Source organism: Manis pentadactyla, chromosome 5, assembly GCF_030020395.1.
Source record: "Manis pentadactyla isolate mManPen7 chromosome 5, mManPen7.hap1, whole genome shotgun sequence".
NCBI classification, from domain to species: domain Eukaryota; kingdom Metazoa; phylum Chordata; class Mammalia; order Pholidota; family Manidae; genus Manis; species Manis pentadactyla.
The window spans coordinates 61,936,828-61,958,109 of NC_080023.1; the positions used below are offsets into that span (position 1 = coordinate 61,936,828).

At 33.7% G+C, this 21,282-nt stretch overlaps 1 protein-coding gene across 2 annotated transcripts in view; it reads left to right on the forward strand.

Annotated features, from left to right (window-relative positions):
• Positions 1 to 21,282, forward strand: part of USO1 (USO1 vesicle transport factor) — a 106,142-nt gene that overhangs the window by 18,775 nt on the left and 66,085 nt on the right. For both annotated transcript variants that reach the window (XM_036927514.2, XM_036927515.2), the window contains exons 2-4: positions 1,114 to 1,200; positions 1,278 to 1,342; positions 11,975 to 12,051. In XM_036927514.2, the coding sequence (XP_036783409.2) occupies positions 1,114 to 1,200; positions 1,278 to 1,342; positions 11,975 to 12,051 (229 nt within the window). The remainder of the gene's footprint in view (positions 1 to 1,113; positions 1,201 to 1,277; positions 1,343 to 11,974; positions 12,052 to 21,282) is intronic.

A 21,282-nucleotide genomic window follows, 5' to 3' on the forward strand; every position in this document is an offset into this window, starting at 1 on the left:
ATTGCTTTGGGCAGGATGGCCATTTTGATGATATTAATTCTTCCTAGCCAAGAGCATGGGATGAGTTTCCATTTATTAGTGTCCTCTTTAATTTCTTTTAAGAATGTCCTGTAATTTTCGGGGTATAGGTCTTTCACTTCCTTGGTTAGGTTTATTCCTAGGTATTTTATTTTTTTTGTTGCAATTTTGAATGGAATTGTTTTCCTGGTTTCTTTTTCTATTAGTCCATTGTTAGTGTATTGGAAAGCCTCAGATTTCTGTGTATTAACTTTCTATCCTGCAACTCTGCTGTATTCCAATTATCAGTTCTGGTAGTTTTGGAGTGGAGTCTTTAGGGTTTTTTATGTACAGTATCATGTCATCTGCAAATACAACTTGTTTTTTTAACATTTTTTATTAAATCATAGTATTTTCATGTTTGTGCAGTTAACTCTATTGAGGAGCTACATAGTATTCCACTAAACCATGTACAACTTGCTTAGTTTTTCTTCTATTGATGCACAGTTGTTTCCTGTTGCTTTCCTACTGTAAGTAATGCTCTGAGGTTTATTTTAAAATTCAGTTCAAATTTTTATTCCTGCACATTTATTGAAAGCTTTTATAATAGGAACATTTTATCCTTGTAGATTTTGAGGCACACTTAAAACTGAAAATTGTTGTTCTATAGTTCTGACTTCTCTGTTCAAGTATATAGTGGAAACATTAAGGTAAAGTTTTGATATAAACAACTATTATTTTTAAAGATTTATAAAAATAATTTCTCATCTTCTACCATATCCCTAACAGACATTAGGATTTGTTTCAAATTGTCATAATAGACATTTTTAGCAACCTCTGATTCTACTAATGTTTTCTCTTAATTCCTCAATTTATATGACATACTTGACTTCTAATTCTCCCTTATTTCTAGTGTCTGTGAAAAATCTCTTTGATCTTTTTTATTAGATTATAATACTACCTAAGTAGTTAATTTAGATTTTTGAAAGAATATTTACATGACATCCCATTTGTTAATTTTTTTTAATTCAAATTAGATGGTATAAATTTGGGAAACTTCAAGTTTCTGTTTTGTTCTTTTTATTCTGTTAATGCTAATTAATTTTTTTGCAACAGATTCAAAAGCTTTGTGACAGAGTAGCTTCATCTACTTTACTTGATGATCGAAGAAATGCTGTGCGTGCTCTGAAATCATTGTCCAAGGTCCGTAATGCTTTATCAGTTATTAAGTTTATTAAGTTAGATACTAGTTACTTTAATAACATATTTTTTGTGTGCAGAAATACCGTTTGGAAGTAGGTATTCAAGCTATGGAACATCTTATCCATGTTTTACAAACAGATCGGTAAGTTTCTACTTAAGGATTTTCTCCTTAATTTTTCTTGAAATTTTAATTAATTTGTTTAAGACACTATTCCACAAATAATCAACGTACTAAGGCTATTAAGCTTTCACTTTCAGTTGTCATTTCAATTAATATCTTTGGACACTAGGTGTAAACCACTGTGCTAAGCATTAAAACAAACATAATCTTAACCTTCAAGGTTTGAGACCTTTCCATTATATAAAAGTGGAGTATAGTAATTGCTAATTAAAGCCTTAAGGTTTGGGTTTGAATTGGGTAAATGGATGTTTTGATATTCACCTTGATATACTATATTGACTATTCTATAATATAATATACATATTATGGTTTATCAGTTATCCAGAGTTGGGATTTTTTGAGAAATAAACTACCAATAAGAGTGAAGTGTTAAATCTGAGCAGGTCTTAAGAGAAGATCACTCAGTCTATTTTTAGCCCTTTCACTTTCCCTTTCAGAGATTTCATCTGTGTATTTGGTTTTAATTAACAACTGTGCATGGATAGCTTTCAAATCTTTAGTCTAGTTAAATATATCTTGCAAGCTTTAGCTGCTCAACAGACATTTCTGCTTTATCACAATCTCATAGGTATCTTGAATTCAAAATGTTTAAAAGTCAATTTATCAGTAAAGAAAGTACAATAGCTAATTACGAAGCAAATGCAAAATTAAATTAAATATCCTCAAAGTCAATCAAGAGATAAACAAAAAGTCCAGAATTTGATACCTAATATATAAAGATTGAAGGAGGAAGAAAAAGGAGGCGAGATAGAAAAGAACCTTTAGATTGTGTTTGTAACAGCATACTAAGTGAGTTAAGTTAGACTCTTAGATAGTAAGGAAAGTAACCTGGAACCTTTGGTAACCACGAATCTAAAGCCTGAAATGGCAATAAGTACATACCTATCGATAATCACGCTAAATGTAAATGGACTGAATGCACCAATGAAAAGACATAGAGTCACTGAATGGATAAAAAAACAAGACCCATCTATACGCTGCTTACAAGGGACTCACTTTAAACCCAAAGACATGCACAGACTAAAAGTCAAGGGATGGAAAAACATATTTCATGCAAATAATAGGGAGAAAAAAGCGGGTGTTGCAGTACTAGTATCAGACAAAATAGACTTCAAAACAAAGAAAGTAACAAGAGATAAAGAAGGACATTACATAATGATAAAGGGTTCAATCCAGCAAGAGGATATAACCATTATAAATATATATGCACCCAACACAGGAGCACCAGCATATGTGAAACAAATACTAAGAGAACTAAAGGAGGAAACAGAATGCAATGCATTCATTTTAGGAGACGTCAGCACACCATTCACTCCAAAGGACAGATCCACCAGACAGAAAATAAGTAAGGACACAGAGGCACTGAACAACACAATAGAACAGATGGACCTAGTAGACATCTATAGAACTCTACACCCAAAAGCAACAGGATACACATTCTTCTCAAGTGCACATGGAACATTCTCCAGAATAGACCACATACTAGGCCACAAAAAGAGCCTCAGTAAATTCAAAAACATTGAAATTCTACCAGCCAACTTCTCAGACCACAAAGGAATAAAACTAGAACTAAATTGTACAAAGAAAGCAAAAAGGCTCACAAACACATGGAGGCTTAACAACATGCTCCTAAATAATCAATGGATCAACGACCAAATCAAAATAGAGATCAAACAATATATGGAAACAAATGACAAAAACAACACAAAGCCCCAACTTCTGTGGGACACAGCAAAAGCAGTCTTAAGAGGAAAGTATATAGCAATCCAGGCATATTTAAAGAAGGAAGAACAATCCCAAATGAATATTCTAATGTCACAATTATCAAAATTGGAAAAAGAAGAACAAATGAGGCCTAAAGTCAGCAAAAGGAGGGACATAATAAATATCAGAGAAGAAATAAATAAAATTGAGAAGAATAAAACAATAGCAAAAATCAATGAAACCAAGAGCTGGTTCTTTGAGAAAATAAACAAAATAGATAAGCCTCTAGCCAGACTTACTAAGAGAAAAAGAGAATCAACACACATCAACAGATTCAGAAATGAGAAAGGAAACATCACAACGGACCCCACAGAAATACAAATAATTATTAGAGACTACTATGAAAACCTATATGCTAAGAAGGTGGAAAACCTAGAAGAAATGGACAACTTCCTAGAAAAATACATCCTTCCAAGACTGACCAAGGAAGAAACACAAAATCTAAACAAACCAATTACCAGCAAAGAAATTGAAGTGGTAATCAAAAAACTACCCAAGAACAAACCCCCGGGCCAGATGGATTTACCTCAGAATTTTATCAGACACACAGAGAAGATATAATCCCCATTCTCCTTAAAGTTTTCCAAAAAGTAGAAGAGGAGGGAATACTCCCAAACTCATTCTATGAAGCCAACATCACCCTAATACCAAAAGCAGGCGAAGACCCCACCAAATAAGAAAACTACAGACCAATATACCTGATGAACTTAGATACAAAAATACTCAACAAAATATTAGCAAACCGAATTCAAAAATACATCAAAAGGATCATACACCATGACCAAGTGGGATTCATCCCATGGATGCAAGGATGGTACAACATCCGGAAATCCATCAACATCATCCACCATATAAACAAAAAGAAGGACAAAAACCACATGATCATCTCCATAGATGCTGAAAAAGCATTAGACAAAATTCACCATCCATTCATGATAGAAACTCTCAACAAAATGGGCATAGAGGGCAGGTTCCTCAACATAATAAAGGCCATATATGATAAATCCACAGCTTACATCATACTGAACAGTGAAAAGCTGAAAGCTTTTCCTCTGAGATCGGGAACAAGACAGGGATGCGCACTCTCCCCACTGTCATTCAACATAGTACTGGAGGTCTTAGCCACATCAATTAGAAAAAACTAAGAAATACAAGGAATCCAAATTGGTAAAGAAGAAGTTAAACTGTCACTATTTGCAGATGACATGATATTGTACATAAAAAACCCTAAAGATTCCACTCCAAAACTACTAGAACTTATATTGGAATACAGCAAAGTTGCAAGATACAAAGTTAATACACAGAAATCTGTGGCTTTCCTATACAATAACAATGAACTAATAGGAAGTGCAATCAGGAAAACAATTCCATTCACAATTGCATCAAAAAGAATAAAATACTTAGGAATTAACCTTACCAAGGAAGTGAAAGACCTATACCCTGAAAACTATAAGACACTCTTAAGAGAAATTAAAGAGGACACTAACAAATGGAAACTCATCCCATGCTCTTGACTAGGAAGAATTAATATCGTCAAAATGGCTGTCCTGCCCAAAGCAATACACAGATTTGTTGCAATACCTATCAAATTACCAAGAACATTCTTCAACTAACTAGAACAAATAGTTCAAAAATTCATATGAAAACACCAAAGACCCCGAATAGCCAAAGCAATCCTGAGAAGGAAGAATAAAGTGGGGGGGATCTTGCTCCCCAACTTCAAGCTCTACTACAAAACCACAGTAATCAAGATAATTTGGTACTGGCACAGGAACAGAGCCACAGACCAGTGGAACAGAATAGACACCCCAGATATTAACCCAAACATTTATGGTCAATTACTATATGATAAAGGAGCCATGGACATACAATAGGGAAATGACAGTCTCTTCAACAGATGGTGCTGGCAAAACTGGACAGCTACATGTAAGAGAATGAAACTGGATCACTGTCTAACCCCATACACAAAAGTAAATTCGAAATGGATCAAAGACCTGAATGTAAGTCATGAAACCATAAAACTCTTAGAAAAAAACATAGGGAAAAATCTCTTGGACATAAACATGAGCGACTTCTTTATGAACATATCTCCCCAGGCAAGGGAAACCAAAGCAAAAATGAACAAGTGGGACTACATCAAGCTGAAAAGATTCTGTGCAGCAAAGGACACCATCAGTAGAACAAAAGGTTCCCTACAGTATGGGAGCATATATTCATAAATAACAGATCCAATAAAGGCTTGACATCCAAAATATATAAAGAGCTCACACACCTCAACAAGCAAAAAGCAAATATTCCAATTAAAAAATGGGCAGAGGAGCTGAACAGACAGTTCTCCAATGAAGATATTCAGATGGCCAATAGACAAATGAAAAGATGCTCCACGTCGCTTGTCATCACAGAAATGCAAATTAAAACCACAATGAAATATTACCTCACACCGGTAAGGATCGCTACCATCCAAAAGACAAACAACAACAAATGTTGGCGAGGTTGTGGAGAAAGGGGAACCCTCCTACACTGCTGTTGGGAATGCAAATTAGTTCAACCATTATGTAAAGCAGTATGGAGGTTCCTCAAAACGCTCAAAATAGAAATACCATTTGACCCAGGAATTCCACTCCTAGGAATTTACCCTAAGAATGCAGCACTCCAGTTTGAAAAAGACAGGTGCACCCCTCTGTTTATCGCAGCACTATTTACAACAGCCAAGAAATGGAAGCAACCTAAATGTCCATCAGTAGATGAATGGATATAGAAGATGTGGTACATATACACAATGAAATATTACTCATCCATAAGAAAAAAACAGATCCTACCATTTGCAACAACATGGATGGAGCTAGAGGGTATTATGCTCACTGAAATAAGCCAGGCAGAGAAAGACAAGTACCAAATGATTTCACTCATATGTGGAGTATAAGAACAAAGAAAAACTGAAGGAACAAAGCCACAGCAGAATCACAGAGCCCAAGAATGGACTAATGGTTACCAAAGGGAAAGGGACTGGGCAGGAGGGGTGGGAAGGGAGGGATAAGGGCAGGGAAAAAGAAAGGCCTCACAATTAGTGTGTATAATGTGCGGGGGGTATAGGGAGTGATGTGCAACACAGAGAAGACAAGTAGTGAGTCTACAGCATCTTAATACGCTGATGGACAGTGACTGTAATGGGGTTTGTTGAGGGGGACTTTGTGAAGGGGGTGTCTAGTAACCATAACGTTCTTCATGTAATTATAGATTAATGATAAGAAAATGAATTAAAATAAGAACAAAAAACAATACAAAAGGCACAGAAACTTGTTCAACTACACATGGTACTGCAATCAGCAAGATCCAGACTGGAACATTCTACAAGAAAAAAATGCATGGTTTTTCCAACACACTAAGTGAAAGGAAAACAAAGAGATAGGAGGTTTTGTGAGTTAAAAAAAGTACATATTAAAAAAAAAAAAAGTCTATTTATCTCTGGTTTTCCTGCTTCTAATTGCCCATACCCTCATTGCCTTCTACTGTTTTTTAAATTTCTATTTTATTTTTTTTAATTGAGGTACATGAAATAAAATGCACAATCTTAGTTTTCAGCTTGATGGATCTTGACATGAGTATACACATTCATGTAACCATCACCTGGATCAAGATATCAAAATCCCCTCTAATTTTTTTCTCTTTCGCCTATTTCACCTATGCATCCACTCCCCCTCCTCTGTTGGAACTCTCTGTTTGTTGAGTCTATTTCTGTTTTGTTTGTTCATTTATCTTATTTTTTAGATTCCACATGTAAGTGAAATCGTATGACATTTGACCACCTCTGTCTGACTTACTTCACTTAGTATAATACCTTCTAGGTCCATCCATGTTGTCACAAATGGCAAGATTTCATTCTTTTTAATGGCTGAGTATATTCAACTGCCTTTTGACTTGAGTTCATTTCAGTTGATAGCATCTTACTATTCAAGCAGGAAACTGGAAGATTCATGCTCAGCTCATCCCTCTCCTTACTATTATGCACATCAAGAACAAAAAAACAGCTGGAATCTGAGTTTCTTGGTTCTGGCTCTCAGTTAATTCGAAACTTAGTGGCTCACAGTTTATTTATTATCACACAGTTTCTGTGGATCAGGAATTCAGAAGTGGCTTAGCTAGGTGATTCTGGCTCAGGGTCTCATAAAATTGCAGTCAAGATGTTAGCCAGGACTGCAGTCATCTGAAGGCTTCACTGAGGCTGGAGGGTCTGATTCCAGGACGGCTAACTCACACTGCTGTTGACAAGAGACAAGAGGCCTCACTACCTTACTCTGTTGCGCTCTCCTCTCTCTCTCTCTCTCTCTCTCTCTCTCTCAGGCTACTTGAGCATCAGGATACAGCAACAACTAGCTTCTCCCAGAACAAGTGATCCTAGAAAGAGAGTACAAGGAAAGCCACAGTGCATTTAGGATTTAGTCTTAGAAATCACATACAGTCTGCACTTATACGAGGAGGAGAATTAGGTTCAACCTTTTGAAGAGAGCTGTATCAAAGAATTTTGGGAACTAATTTAAAACCACCACCATCTCCAAACTCTCTTCTTTACTTCTGATCTTTTTGTCCTTCCATTCATTTAGTTCTGTACATTGCAAGAGTTGTCTGTGTGATGTTTAAAAAAATCTTGTATCACCTATTTAATGCATTTTACCAGCTCAGTCTGGTATGAAGTCTGAGCTCTCAAATGAAGCAAAGCACATAAACTTTATAAAGACTTGATATTGCCTGTTTATCTAATAACTTCATAGCCTCTTCTTTAGTTATATTTCAGCAGTGCCCAGCTGCTCATTCATATCAGTTAGAACTTTTTGTCCTCTTAGACAGTATAACTTACATTGGCTATTTTTTCAAAGCCAGCTAATTCTGATACATTTGAATAAATGCATTGGATGTGTCCAGACTGTCTGCTGTTAAATCATTGTGGAGAACTGTGGTAAGCAGAATAAGGTCCCCCCAAAGATGTTGACATTCTAATCACCACAGCCTATGAAAGTTACTTTAGATGGCAAAAGGGACTTTGCTGTAGGGAGATTATCCTAGATTATCCAGGTGGGCCCAGTGTAATTCCAAGGCTCCTTAAAAGTGAAACAGGAATGCAAAAGAGGTGTCAGAATGAGGTTATATGACAAAACGTTGATCTGCTTTCGAAAATAGGGGAAGGAGGCCTCTTGAACTGGAAAAGGCGAGGAAACAGATTCTCCCTACCTCCAGAAGGAGTGCAGCCCTTCCAAGACCTTGATTTTAGTCCAGTGAGACTCATTTCAGACTTCTGATTTCAGAACTATAAGATAATATATTTGTATTGTTTAAGCACTAAGTTTGTTACAGCATCAGTAGAAAACTAATACAATCACCTAAGTTAGTTACCTGTTTTAAACAATATTCCAAGTTACAGTAAATGGACCCTAGGTCAAAAAAATTTTAGTGTGATGATTATACATATATACAATTTTTCTTTTTTACTTCGTGTGTCTTTATTACATGTGTGCATTTTCTCACTGGGTCTATTGAAGTTAGTAATGAAATGACTAACATCTCAATACGAAAAATAGAGTGCTACCTCTTATGTGAAGTGAACTGTATTGTCACTTTAAGTGTACAGCAGAAAATAAAAATGTATAAACAAAGCCAAACTTCTATGAACCTTCTTGTGTTTCATTCCCTCTCACTGCTAAATTAAATTCCTTTCCATTTGTTTCATATTTATCTATTGTCTTTATTTTCAAAGTCCCCTTATTTTTTTAACTTCATTGAATGCGGAGGTCTGTATTTCAGCAACCATCTTCCCCACTTCTCATCCTTATTAGTGTTTCCTGCTGGTGCTTCTGGCTTATCCAGCTAATACTCTCAGACTCCTTCCACTGCATCCCCTCCATCTTTGGCTGCATCACAGAGAGCTATGTTCCTTTTCTTGAAATATCTTGAAACTCTCCATCTGTTCTGTGAGTTTGCTTCTCTTATAGCCATCTTGAGGAGGGACTGCTTGTTCTCCTAAGTCCCACACTCAAGGCCCAAAAGTTGGCTATTTCTCATTGATGTTTCCAAACCAAGACACTTCAGTTGTTATTTTTTAATTGATATATTTATATACCATGAAGTTCACCCTTTTAAAAGTATACATTTCAGTCGGTTTAGTATATTCACAAAGTTGTGCGACCATCACCACTATCCAATTCCAGAACATTTTCACCACCTCAAAAGAAATCCTTTATGTATTAGTTATCATTCCCTATACCTCCTTTCACTACTGCTTGGCAACACTAATCTACTCTCTATATAGATTTGACATTTTAGACATTTCATGTAAAAGGAATCGTACAATATGTGGCTTTTGTGTCTTACTTCTTTCATTTAGCATAATATTTCAAGGTTCATACATATGTAACATATATTAGTATTCCACCCCTTCTTAGGGCTGAATAGTATTCCATTGTGTAGATATGCCACATTTTATTTATCCATTTGTCAGTTGAAGGACATTTGGGGTATTTCCATTTATTGGCTATTATGAATAATAATGCTGCTATGAACATTTATGAACTAGTTTTTTTGTGAACATGTTTTGTATATAGGAATGCAGTTTGTAGGTCACGTGGTAATTCTTAAGTTTCTGAGGAATTGCGCAACTCTTATCTACAGAGGCTGTACCATTTCACATTCCCACTGTCAGTATTCAAAGTCCCAATTTCTCCTCACCAATGCTTGTTACTGTCTTTTTTTTTTAATGGCCACACTAGTGGGTGCAAACTTATTGTGGTTTTGATTTGCATTTTACTTAATAATTTTGAGCATCTTTTCATGTGCTTTTTAACCATATATACACACCTTCTTTGAGAAATGTCTATTTAAGTCCTTTGCTTATTTTTAATAGGGCTACCTGTCTTCTTATTGTTGAATTGTATGTATATATTCTGGATATAAGTCCCTTACCAGACACATGATTTGCAAATGTTTTCTCTCATTTTTTGGGTTGTCTTTTCACTTCCTTGATGGTGTCCTTTGAAGCACAAAAAGTTTTTAATTTTGACAGTCTAGTTTATGTTTTTTATCTTTGCTTGCTTATGCTTTTGATGGCATATCTAAGAAACCATTGCCTAATCCAAAAGTTTTGAAGAATTAAGCCTGTGTTTCTTCTAAGAGTTTTATAACTTTAGCTCATACATTCAGATCTTTGGTCCATTTGAGTTAATTTTTGTATGTGGTATGAAGTAGGGGTCCAACTTTGTCTTGCGTGTGGATATCCAGTTGTCCCAGCACCATTTGTTGAAGAGATTGTTCTTTCCCATTGAATGGTCTTTGTATCCTTGCCAAAAACCAATTGAAATAAATGTTGTGCTTTATTTCTAGACTCTATTGATTTATTTGTTTATCCTTATGCCAGTGCCACACAGTCTTGATAACTGTAAATTTGTAGTAAGTTTTGAAATGAGGAAACATGAGTCCTTCAACTTTGTTCTTTTTCAAGATTGTTTTGGCTATTTCTGGATCTGTTGCATTCCCATACATGTTTTACGATCAGCTTGTCAATCAGCATGTCAATTTCTACAAAAATAGCAGCTAAAATTTTTATAGTGGTTGTGGGAATCTATAAATCAAGTTGGGGTATATTACTATCTTAAAAATACTACATCTTCCTCTTCGTGAACACAGAATGTCTTCTCATTTGTCTGAGTCTTGGGTAATGTCTTTTGGCAATGTTTTATAGCTTTCAGTGTACAAGTCTTATACTTCTAATAAAATTTATTCCTCAGTATTTTAATCGTTTTTATGTTATTTAAGTAGAAATAAATGTTTTTCATTTTCTAATATTTCATTGCTAGTATACAAAAGAACAATTTATTTTTTATATAGAACTTGTATCCTTCAACTTTGCTGAATGTACTTGTTCTAATAGTTTATTAGTGGATTCCTTAGGACTTTATATATACAACATTACGTCATCTGTGAATAGGTATAGTTTTACTTTTTTTTCCAATTTGTATGCCTTTTATTTCCCTTTCTTGCCTAATTGCTCTAGCTAGAAGCTCCAGTTCAATGTTGGACAGAGGTGGCTAGAAAGGGGCATTACCATCTTATTCCTCATCTCAGATGGGAAGCATTCAGTCTTTCACCATTAATATGATGCTAGTTGTGGGATTTTCATAGATTCCCTTTTTTGTTTTGAGGAAGTTTCCTTCTATTCCTCGTTTCTCAATATTCCTGTAAAAGAGGTCTTTCAAAATTTCTCAAACACAAAACAATAAATAATAATAACATCTTTAAAAACCCATTGCATTTGAGGTCTACATCCTCTTGTTGTGACCCCTTTGTCCCTCATCTTTGCTTTCATTTCCCACTTCTGATCATTTTGTATTCACTGAATCTTTGACCTTGTCTCAGTTCAATTTATTTTACAGATTATAGGGTTTTATATATATGTGGACACATACACAGATGTGTATATTTTTTGCTAGATGGGATTATTCTGTATGTTAATTTTTATATTCAGTTTCTTCCTACTGGCATTATATTAAAGATGTTTTACCATGTCATTAAACATTCTTTGAAAATAAATTTTTTTCATTGCTGCTATATGTGTGGATTTACTGTACATTTTTTTATTACTGGACATTTAGTCTGCCTCTCAGTTTTTACATATAAATAAACTTTATATATTTTTTATAGCTTGCATTCTGGTGTTTTCTTCAATTGGGATTTTAGAAATGGAATTAATGTTAATACAGTCTTGCTAAATATCTGTTTAAAAATGGTCATGACAGTTTATACTCTTAGTAGCAGTGTATAAGTGTAATAATTTCTTTTTTCCAGTTCGGATTCAGAAATAATAGGTTATGCTTTGGACACACTATATAATATAATATCTAATGATGAAGAAGAAGAACTAGGTAAGTTTCTTTCACTGTGTTTTCTGTACATAAACTGGATTGTGCCGGTTTTGCTGGTTTTAAAATTGTTTATTTTACAAATGTAAGTTTTTTTTTCTTTTTAAGTCAATAAAGAAAAGATAAAAACTTAGTCCCAGAAAGTTATCTTTAAGATGATTGCTTTGTATGTGATTTGGAGGTATATTTTCCCTCTCTTTGTATTTGGTTTCAGTTAAGTATAAATATTAATAATTTAAGGATTAAAAAATATTTTTTGGCCTATATTGAAAATCAGATTTTATTTATATGTTATCTGGTGAACAATATGAAGTTAGTGTCCTTTCCTAATAAATACTTAAACTTTTAACATGGACTTAATTTATAAAGAGCAACAATATATTAAGTTGAGAAAGTTTCTTTACATTAAGTCTTTTTGGTGTAAAATGATATGAGTCAGTTTGAAATTTACACATTTCTTTGGTACATTCTTTTCCTTTTGTTTCAAATTACTTGCATACTTAAGGTAGTCTGTCATTTACATAATTTATTGCCAATCCATGAAATACTTGACTGGAAGTCTATATATATTTTGTTCTATAAATTGTAAAAACATGCATTGACTAACATTCCACAGTGCAGTTGAAGAGTGTGTTCCTCATGTCTGATTGGCTGTTGCAGTAGGACATAGTGGGTTTTTTATTATTCTACACAACACAAGGATGGACATACTCATGCATAAGTCTAATGTCCACTGAAATTATAGGATCCTTTGAAATTCTAAGTAAAAAGTCACAAAGTAATCTACATGATGTTGAGTTTGCACATGTTTTATTAAAATAAAAATAGAGCAGAAATATATGGATATTAACTTCGCAGAATACCAGTAATAGGAACATTTGAAACTGGATTGGGTTGAATAATAACAGTATCTTAGACTTAAATATTCCTTTTCTTTAATTTCTCTGTGATGTAGTTTACAGCTTAACTTTATTAATTACTCAGGGATGAAAAATCTTTAGTAAAACATGCTTTGGTATCCATGGAAAAAAAAGGCTTAGTCACATGACACTTAAATACAGTGTACACAAGAACATACTTTCGAGAAACACTTATTTTTCTTAATTATTTCTCAAATGAGAAAATTATGTGCAACAATGTAAAAAAAAATCTTTTCTTTTTTTAAGTTTCAGATTAGAAATTTAGCTTTTATCTAGTTTACAGCAGATAATTTTTCTGTTTCAAAACAATGTAAAGCAGCAGTATTTCTTAGGTGATTTTCATTTGTTATAAATTTATAATATAATCATGTTAATTAGTTCCATTTTTTGTTCCTTTATGTGTTTGGCTCCTTTTAGTTCAGCATCCAAAAATAATATTTTGGATAATGCAGGATAAATGGTCCTTTGGAAAAGAAGTAGTAGGATCACTTTTTGTAGGGAAGATTAAAATAGGAATTTAAACTTTCTTCAGTGAAAATTTACTTATCCTGAAAGAGAAAATTTAAAAAATCTAGATATTGAAAAGTGTGTCCTTCAGTTCTATTATTGATACTTTCTACTGCTTCATCAAAAGATATTCTTAGCTGACTTAATGAACTCCATTTTAGAGGTATTTACATTGGGGATATTTCTAATCTTTTGATTTAAAGATAAATCTGTCTCATAATCCTAAGTATGCTGTATCTCTTCTAGGATATCTCAGGTACTTGAGTAAAATGAACATGAGTCTCTTCTAAGAAGAGCAATATATTGCTTATTTGACATTTTAAAGCTCTTATTTATTTTATTATGAATGGACTACAGAAGAAACTTTTCTGTATCATCCACTTTTTATTTATTTTTGTCTACCTATTCATGATGTTGAAGGTAAAAGATTGCATTTACATATACATGATGCTTTTACACTGTATAATTTTTTCTAATAATAGGAAAGAACTCTGTCAAGTGATGTTTCTTCTGGCTGGTTAAAAAAATCTTGAGATTTGTCTCTCTGTTTAAGAATTCCTTAATTAAAAAGGAGTATTTGATAATATTTATTACTATTTATTATTTCTGTGGCTACCAAATCTATTTATTGTCCAGAGCATAAAAAATACTCTAGTGCTTCTTTTAACAAAATAAAGCTTTTTCTTTGGTAGGACAATCTATTCAAATTGCTTTCTGCATGCTTCATGGGAAAAATTTTTTGAGGCAGTTTATTAAAAAATAAAAATATTTGAATATGTATATACACATATGTATATGTATAAATTTTACCTATATTCAATAAGAACTGGAAGGTATTCCAGTTCAGGGAATACTTAACATGTTGATATTATTGCTTTAAAATAATGCATGCACAACAAATGTCCAGTTAATGACATTTTTTTTATTCATAGAACTCACCAGTATTGTTTATTTTTCCTGGTGGTCTGTTTTAAGTTCCATTTACTTTTTTTTTTATTAAAGCATCATTGCTATACAATATTATGTTGATTTCAGATATACCACACAGTGGTTCAACAGTTACCCATATTATTAAATACTCACCCCCTTAAGTGCAGTTACTACCTGTCAGCGTAGTCGGATGGTACAGAATCATTAACTGTGTTCTCCATGCTGTACTACCATCCCCATGACCAACTTGTATTGTGAATTTTTGTGCCCCTTTATCCCCTTCACCCCCACCCCCCACCCCACCCTGGCCCCCTTGGTAACCACTAGTACCTTCTTGGTGTCTGTGAGTCTACTGCTATTTTGTTCCTTCTGTTTTCTTTGTTTTTATACTCCACAAATAAGTAAAATCATGTGGTATTTGTCTTTCTCCACCTGGCTTGTATCACTGAGCATAATACGCTCTAGATCCATCCATGTTGTTGCAAATGGGAAGACTTCTTTTCTTTGTATGGCTAAATAATATTCCATTCTGTGTATGTACCACATCTTTATCCATTCATCTGTTGAAGGTTCCATTTACTTTTAACATTGATATTTCTTTTCCTCAGAATTACAGTAGTCAAGTTTTATTTTATTTTGTTTTACTATTTTTCCTGAGATACTCAGCTTTTTAAATTGAGGAAGAGAATATCCTCATCTAAAGTAGGTTTTAAACAACAAAGCAAAACTGAAGGAACAAAACAGCAGCAGACTCATAAGAAGGGACTAGCTGTTACCAAAGGGAAAGGGCTGGGGAGGGTGGGTGGGCAGGGAGAAGGGGATTAAGGGGCATTATAATTAGCACACATAATGTAGGTAGGTTATGGAGAAGGCAGTATAGCACAGAGAAGACAAGTAGTGACTCTATAGCATCTTACTAAGTAGATGGACAGTGACTGCAATGGGGTGTGTGTGGGGTACTTGATAATATGGGTGAATGTAGTAACCACAGTGTTGCTCATGTGAAATCTTCATTAGATTGTATATCAATGATACTTTAATAAAAAATATATATATATAGCATGGTTTTATTTATAGAAAATAAAAACTAAGCATAGTAAAAATAATAAAATAGGTTTTAAATGGTACATAACCAAGTTGCCTATACTAAACAAAAACTAAAAAAAACTAAGGTGTATGACATCATCATTTGTGACATTTGAACCCCTTATTTGAAAGAAGAAAGTACTAGAACATTATGCCTTGACTCTTGTGATAAGCTGTTTCCTTGTTGGGTAGTACAGATCAGTAGTTGTTGTTTGTATTATTGTTCCATCATATTTGCATAGAGCTTTAAAATTTACAGTATTTTCATGTCCATTATCTTATTTGATCTTTATAGCAGCCTGTAAGGTAGGTGGCATTTTTCTCTTTTCTATAGATGAGAAAATGGAAGCCCAGAGATCATGTAGCTTATATAGTATCATCTAGTAAATAGGATTTGTTTATTTGGTACGTTTTTTTAAGTATTACATAGATTTCTGATTTAATAAGTTGTGGCCATTTTTCTGACTAGATTCTTTATTAAATCTTGTAACTTATACAACTAGTTTATAGAAGATGCCAACATTAAAAAATACAGGTGTTCTGGTTTACCTGATTGACCACAGTGTAAAAGAAGATTACTTGATATTCCCTTACTCTGAGTTAGGACTGCTTTTATTAGAATATCTTTCTGTAAAGCAGTTTTGTCCTCCATAATATGGGTTATGAACTTGATCTGGAGTGGAATTCCTAAGAGAAGGTCCAGAAATGTTTTTGAATATTGTTGCTACCTCTGCAGAAAGTGCAACTATGAATGTTTGATGAATAAATGTATATATACACATTTAGTTAAAAGCCAGTCATATAAATTGATCTGAAATATTTCCAGAAGTTTATGAGGACTTTTTAAAAAGCAATCTTGAATTTCATATGCCTGGCTTGGGTTTATTTCACTATAGTAGCAAAGAGCCATTTAGTTATTATTTTTTCATTTATCTTAAAGAGTCATTTACTTTTGTAGGTTACATATGTATAGCATTTGGTATATAAACTATAGGATATAAAAAATAAACAGTTCTAGAAGTTTTAAAATAAGTATATTGGATGAGATAGGATAGTTTATCTCATACTTTGCTTATATGTAAAACAGATACAACTTTTCAAGGGTCTAGTTTTTGTTTATAACTTTTAGATATAATTAGTGTAGTAGTTACATTAGTTTTAGCTGAATTTACTGTTATACCAAAATAGCTTTGTATATTACTTTAATTGCTTAACCAATTTTTGTAGGATTCCACATTAAAGTTCAAAAGTGCTGTCTGTATAATTACAACTTAAAAGAAGTGGAGTTATCTCACAAACACTTTTTAAAATTTTAAATTGACATTATTAAACCAGAAGGAACCATAGATCCTTGGAATAGAATCATATTTTACTAGTTCAAGTCAAAACAGACCTTAATTATGTACTGTTAAGGTATGGTAGTTTATACAGTATAGCTAGAAAATAAGTCAAGTGTATTAATTCTGCTACTTTCTAAGTTACTAGCTTGTGGTCAATGCAAACACTGAATTAAACTTTTTCTTAGGTTAAACCTGCATTCCTTAAAGAGTAGCACATGGTTAAATAAACATAACACACTTTATCCCCCATTGAAGCTTCACAGAATTTACATTATATGTAAATAAGATATCCTGCAGTAAAGAAACCTATTCTTCAGGTTTCTTTCTTTAATCCAATGAAGAATCCTGTAACTTTCTTTAATCCAAATCTGTTTGTAGATAGGTGCTTGCTTTCCTCTGATACCTATTAACATTCCACTGTCCCGCATTTTGAGAAATACCAGCCAAGGCTTACACCTATAGCTTAGTTGTTTGCACTTATCCATATAAAATACCTCAGCATTTAAAAAATATTTCATAGGGAGAACCCACCAAGTCTGGGTTTTTCCCCCTTCTTTTTTAGGTTAGCTTGCAACTTTCAGTATTCTCCCAAATGTCAGTGACTTCTATTTTGAGCTTTTCTCTAGAGGTCATGATCCTTTAGCCTAAAGCAAGTTTGTTTAACCACTAAGTATTTTTAATAACTTAAGTTGCCAATATTGCACATTGGGAGCTTTCACATTAGTTTTCACATCGGCTTTTAGACTTCTTTCTTAAAACAATGTGGAGACTGATGACACCTGGGCCTGCATTTCCACATGGCAGCAGTCTGCTGGAGTTGAATAACTGCTGCTTCCCTTAGATACGGCGTGTTCTCTCCATCCTCTGTATTGTCTTATGCCCAGCCTGCTACACTCACATATATTTCTGTCTTGCCTCTGTGACTGAGTCTATATTCTCAACTATATTCACACCACTTAAATAAAAATCATTATATAACATATTTCAAAAGCATTTTTTCACTAATTCTATACCCAAGTGTTATCTCATGCAATAAATATGAACTTAATGCAAATGTAAAATAGCCCTACAAAGCATCCACAATTAGGCCATTGCATTGCTATAATCTTAATTTCTGGAAAGAGACAATTTGTAAAGGGGAGAAGGTCATCGCCTTTTCCACATAGATTTCTTGTGTATTTTGAGAGCTGTTCACTTGACAGTTGTTCCTCATTGGCTGCTTTTTATATAGTTTTCTTTATCTGCTTCTTTATCTATAAAGTTTTATTAGGATTTGGCTAGGTATTTATTTCTGGTATCACCCCCACATAGCTATGGCTCTTTAGGGCTCTGGGGTGGCTTAAAACAAGATAGGCTTATTAGTCCACCAAATCTGATGATATTTTATTGGATACATGGCATTTACCATACTGTGGGACTCAGGGCTTCTGTTCTGCTCTGTTCCAGTTTCTTTGTAATTTCTCTTTCCATCATCATACCAGCTTCTAATAAAATGGGAAGGGTGCACAGTCTGAGTTTTTTTCCAGCTCCAGAGATAAATTCACCTTTAAGCTTTGAAAATCACAATTTAACATGCAAACTTTTACTTTTTATGTATGAATAATTAGGGCACAGAATTTTATCGGCTCCCAAATGTACAAGAGCAAATCATTTAAGCAGATCCATGGTAGAGCATGCCCCTTGATGCCATTCTAGTTACTTTTGAATATTAGGCATCTTTATGATTAATATTAGACTTATGTAGCATCAAACCTCTGCCACCTTAATGTAATATCCTCAATGTATCGGTAATTGTGCAGTAACATTTATAGCTTTCAAGTAGTTTTTTTCATACTGTCAACCCCTCCTGTACCTGATTTTCCAGAAGTAGAAATAATGACTGCTTCCTTAAATAATTCTTCTGGAGCCATCATTAATGTAAAAAATCAAACTTAAAGGGCAAAAAATTAATAGTTTACTAATGTTAAAAAAATGCAGTGAATTTATTTTTATTTAGTGTCCAATCATAAACTCAAATAACTACTTTTTTTGGCAGATTGCATGTAACTTTTATGAGAAAGATAAATATAAGTTAAAATGTCAATATCAGGGCTTGTTTATAGACAAGTATATTCCTAGGGATATCATAGGCTACGCATTACTTTTACATTTTTTGCATCTTGGTGATAATGCTCATAACTCTGACCTTATAGGACTCTGAAATTTTTCCTGAATCAGCATAACGAGATTGTTTTGTATAATTTTAAAACTTGATAATATTTACACATACATAGCTTATGTCCCAAATCTTATGACTCGTTCTTAACTGAGGGCAGTTTGGCCCCTCCTGCCACCTAGAGGACATTTGGCAAAGTCTGGAGATATTTTGGTTGTCCCACCAGAGGGGAAGTAAGGGAGTGTGGCTGGCACCTTGTAGATAAAGGCCAGGGATGCCCCTAAACACCCTACAATACATAGGGAACCTCCTACAACAGTACCAATGTCCACAGTGCCAAGGCTGAGAAATCTGTCTTAGGAATGGTGATGATGTTGATTATTTAGTACCTACTTTCTAAGCATCGTGCTAGATATTTTACTTACTTTGAATCCTCAATGAAGCCCCACATGAAATTATCCTTATTTTACAAAAAAAGGATACAGGCCTGATACAGTCAGTCTATCTGCCCAAAGTAGTGTGGCTACAAAGTAGACGGATATGCATTTAACTGGTTTGACTCAAAAACCTTTGTGGACTTCCTCTATTCTACTGTACTGCCTCTCAGGAAAGTATTGACTTCTCCATACTCCAGCCATTCTGTGCATTAACAGAAATTACTTCTGCCTGTGTTAGCAGTGCTACATCATGTCTTGATCACGTGACATTCAGACCTAGCACTTGATCTGTCAGTATTATTTGAAAGTTTAATCACTCCTTTCTTCTTGAAACAGTTTATTCACTTGTTTCTCAGTCTCCACAGGCCTCTGATTTTATTTCTGTCTCACTAGGCTACTCTTTCTTTGTCTCCTTGGCTGTTTTCTTTCTTATCTCCCCAGCCCGTTAACATTGGAATGTCCCATGGCACAGACTCCTTTCCTTCTTTAGTGTTTCTCTTGGTGATTTCATCCAGGCTTGTGACTTCAAATATCATTTTTATATGCTACTACTCTCAAATGTGTATGTCCAACGCAGACCTCTTGATTGACATCTATAATTGTATATTCAAATACTTACTTGACATCTCCACTTAGATTTCTTCCCCCCAAATACAGGTTTATTGAAACACTGAAATATAATAAATGCACATAAATGTACAATTTGATGAGTTTTGGCATATATATAAACCCATTAAACCATCACAACCACCACCAAAATAATGAACATATCCAAAAGTTTCCTGGTGCTTGTTTGTAATCTGTCCTTCTTCCTCCTAGCCCCCATTTAATCACAGATCTCCTTTTGTTACTGGGGATTGCTTTGCCTTTTCATAGAATTTTATATAAATGAGATCATATGGTATATACTCTTTTGGGGTTTGTTTGGGGTTTTTTTTTTTTTTTTTGGTTTTGTTTTTGGCCTTTTTTTGGTCTGTTCTTTCAGCATAATTTTTTGAGTTTTACTCATGTTGTGTATCAATAGTTAATTCCTTTTCATCGCTGAGTAGTATTCTTTTGTATGAATGTACAGAAATGTGTTGATACATTTCCTTGTTGGTGGGCATCTGGGTTTCCAATTTTTAGCTATTAACAAGATTGCTTGTATAAACATTCACGTACAAGTCTTTGGATGTGTGTTTTCATTTCTCTTGAGTAAATGCCTAGGAATAGAATTGCTGTGTTTAACTTTATAACAAACTGCCAAACATTTTTCAAAGTAGTTGTACCATTTATCATCATTCCCACTAGTAGTGTATGAGAGTTGCAGATCGTTCACATCCTCTCAAATAGTTGGTATGAACAGTTTTTTTTTTTATTTTAGCCTTCCAGTAAGTGTGAAATAGTATCTCATGGTATTTCATAATGAATAATGATATTTAACAGCTTTTCATGTGATTATGAGCCATTGGTGTATCTTCTTTGGTGAAGTGTTTGTTCAATTCTTTTGTCCATTTTTTACTGCGTTGTTTATCTTATATTTGAACTGTAAGAGATCTTTATTCTAGAAACATGTCCTTTGTGATATATATTTTACAGATATTTTTGCCCAATCTGTGACTTGCATTTTCATTTTCCTAATACTGCTTTCGAAGAACAAAATTATTAAATTTTGAGTTAGTCCAGTTTATTAATTTTTCCCCACTTTGTTGATTTTTTCTTCTATAATTTTTTTGTTTCCTGTATATGAAATATTTACAAAAATCACTAGGATTTTCTCTTACGTTTTCTTTAAAGAGTTTTATAGTTTTAATTTTTATAATTAGGTCTTTGTTCATTTCTAGTTTTACACTAAAGTCTATGATCCATTTTGAACTAAA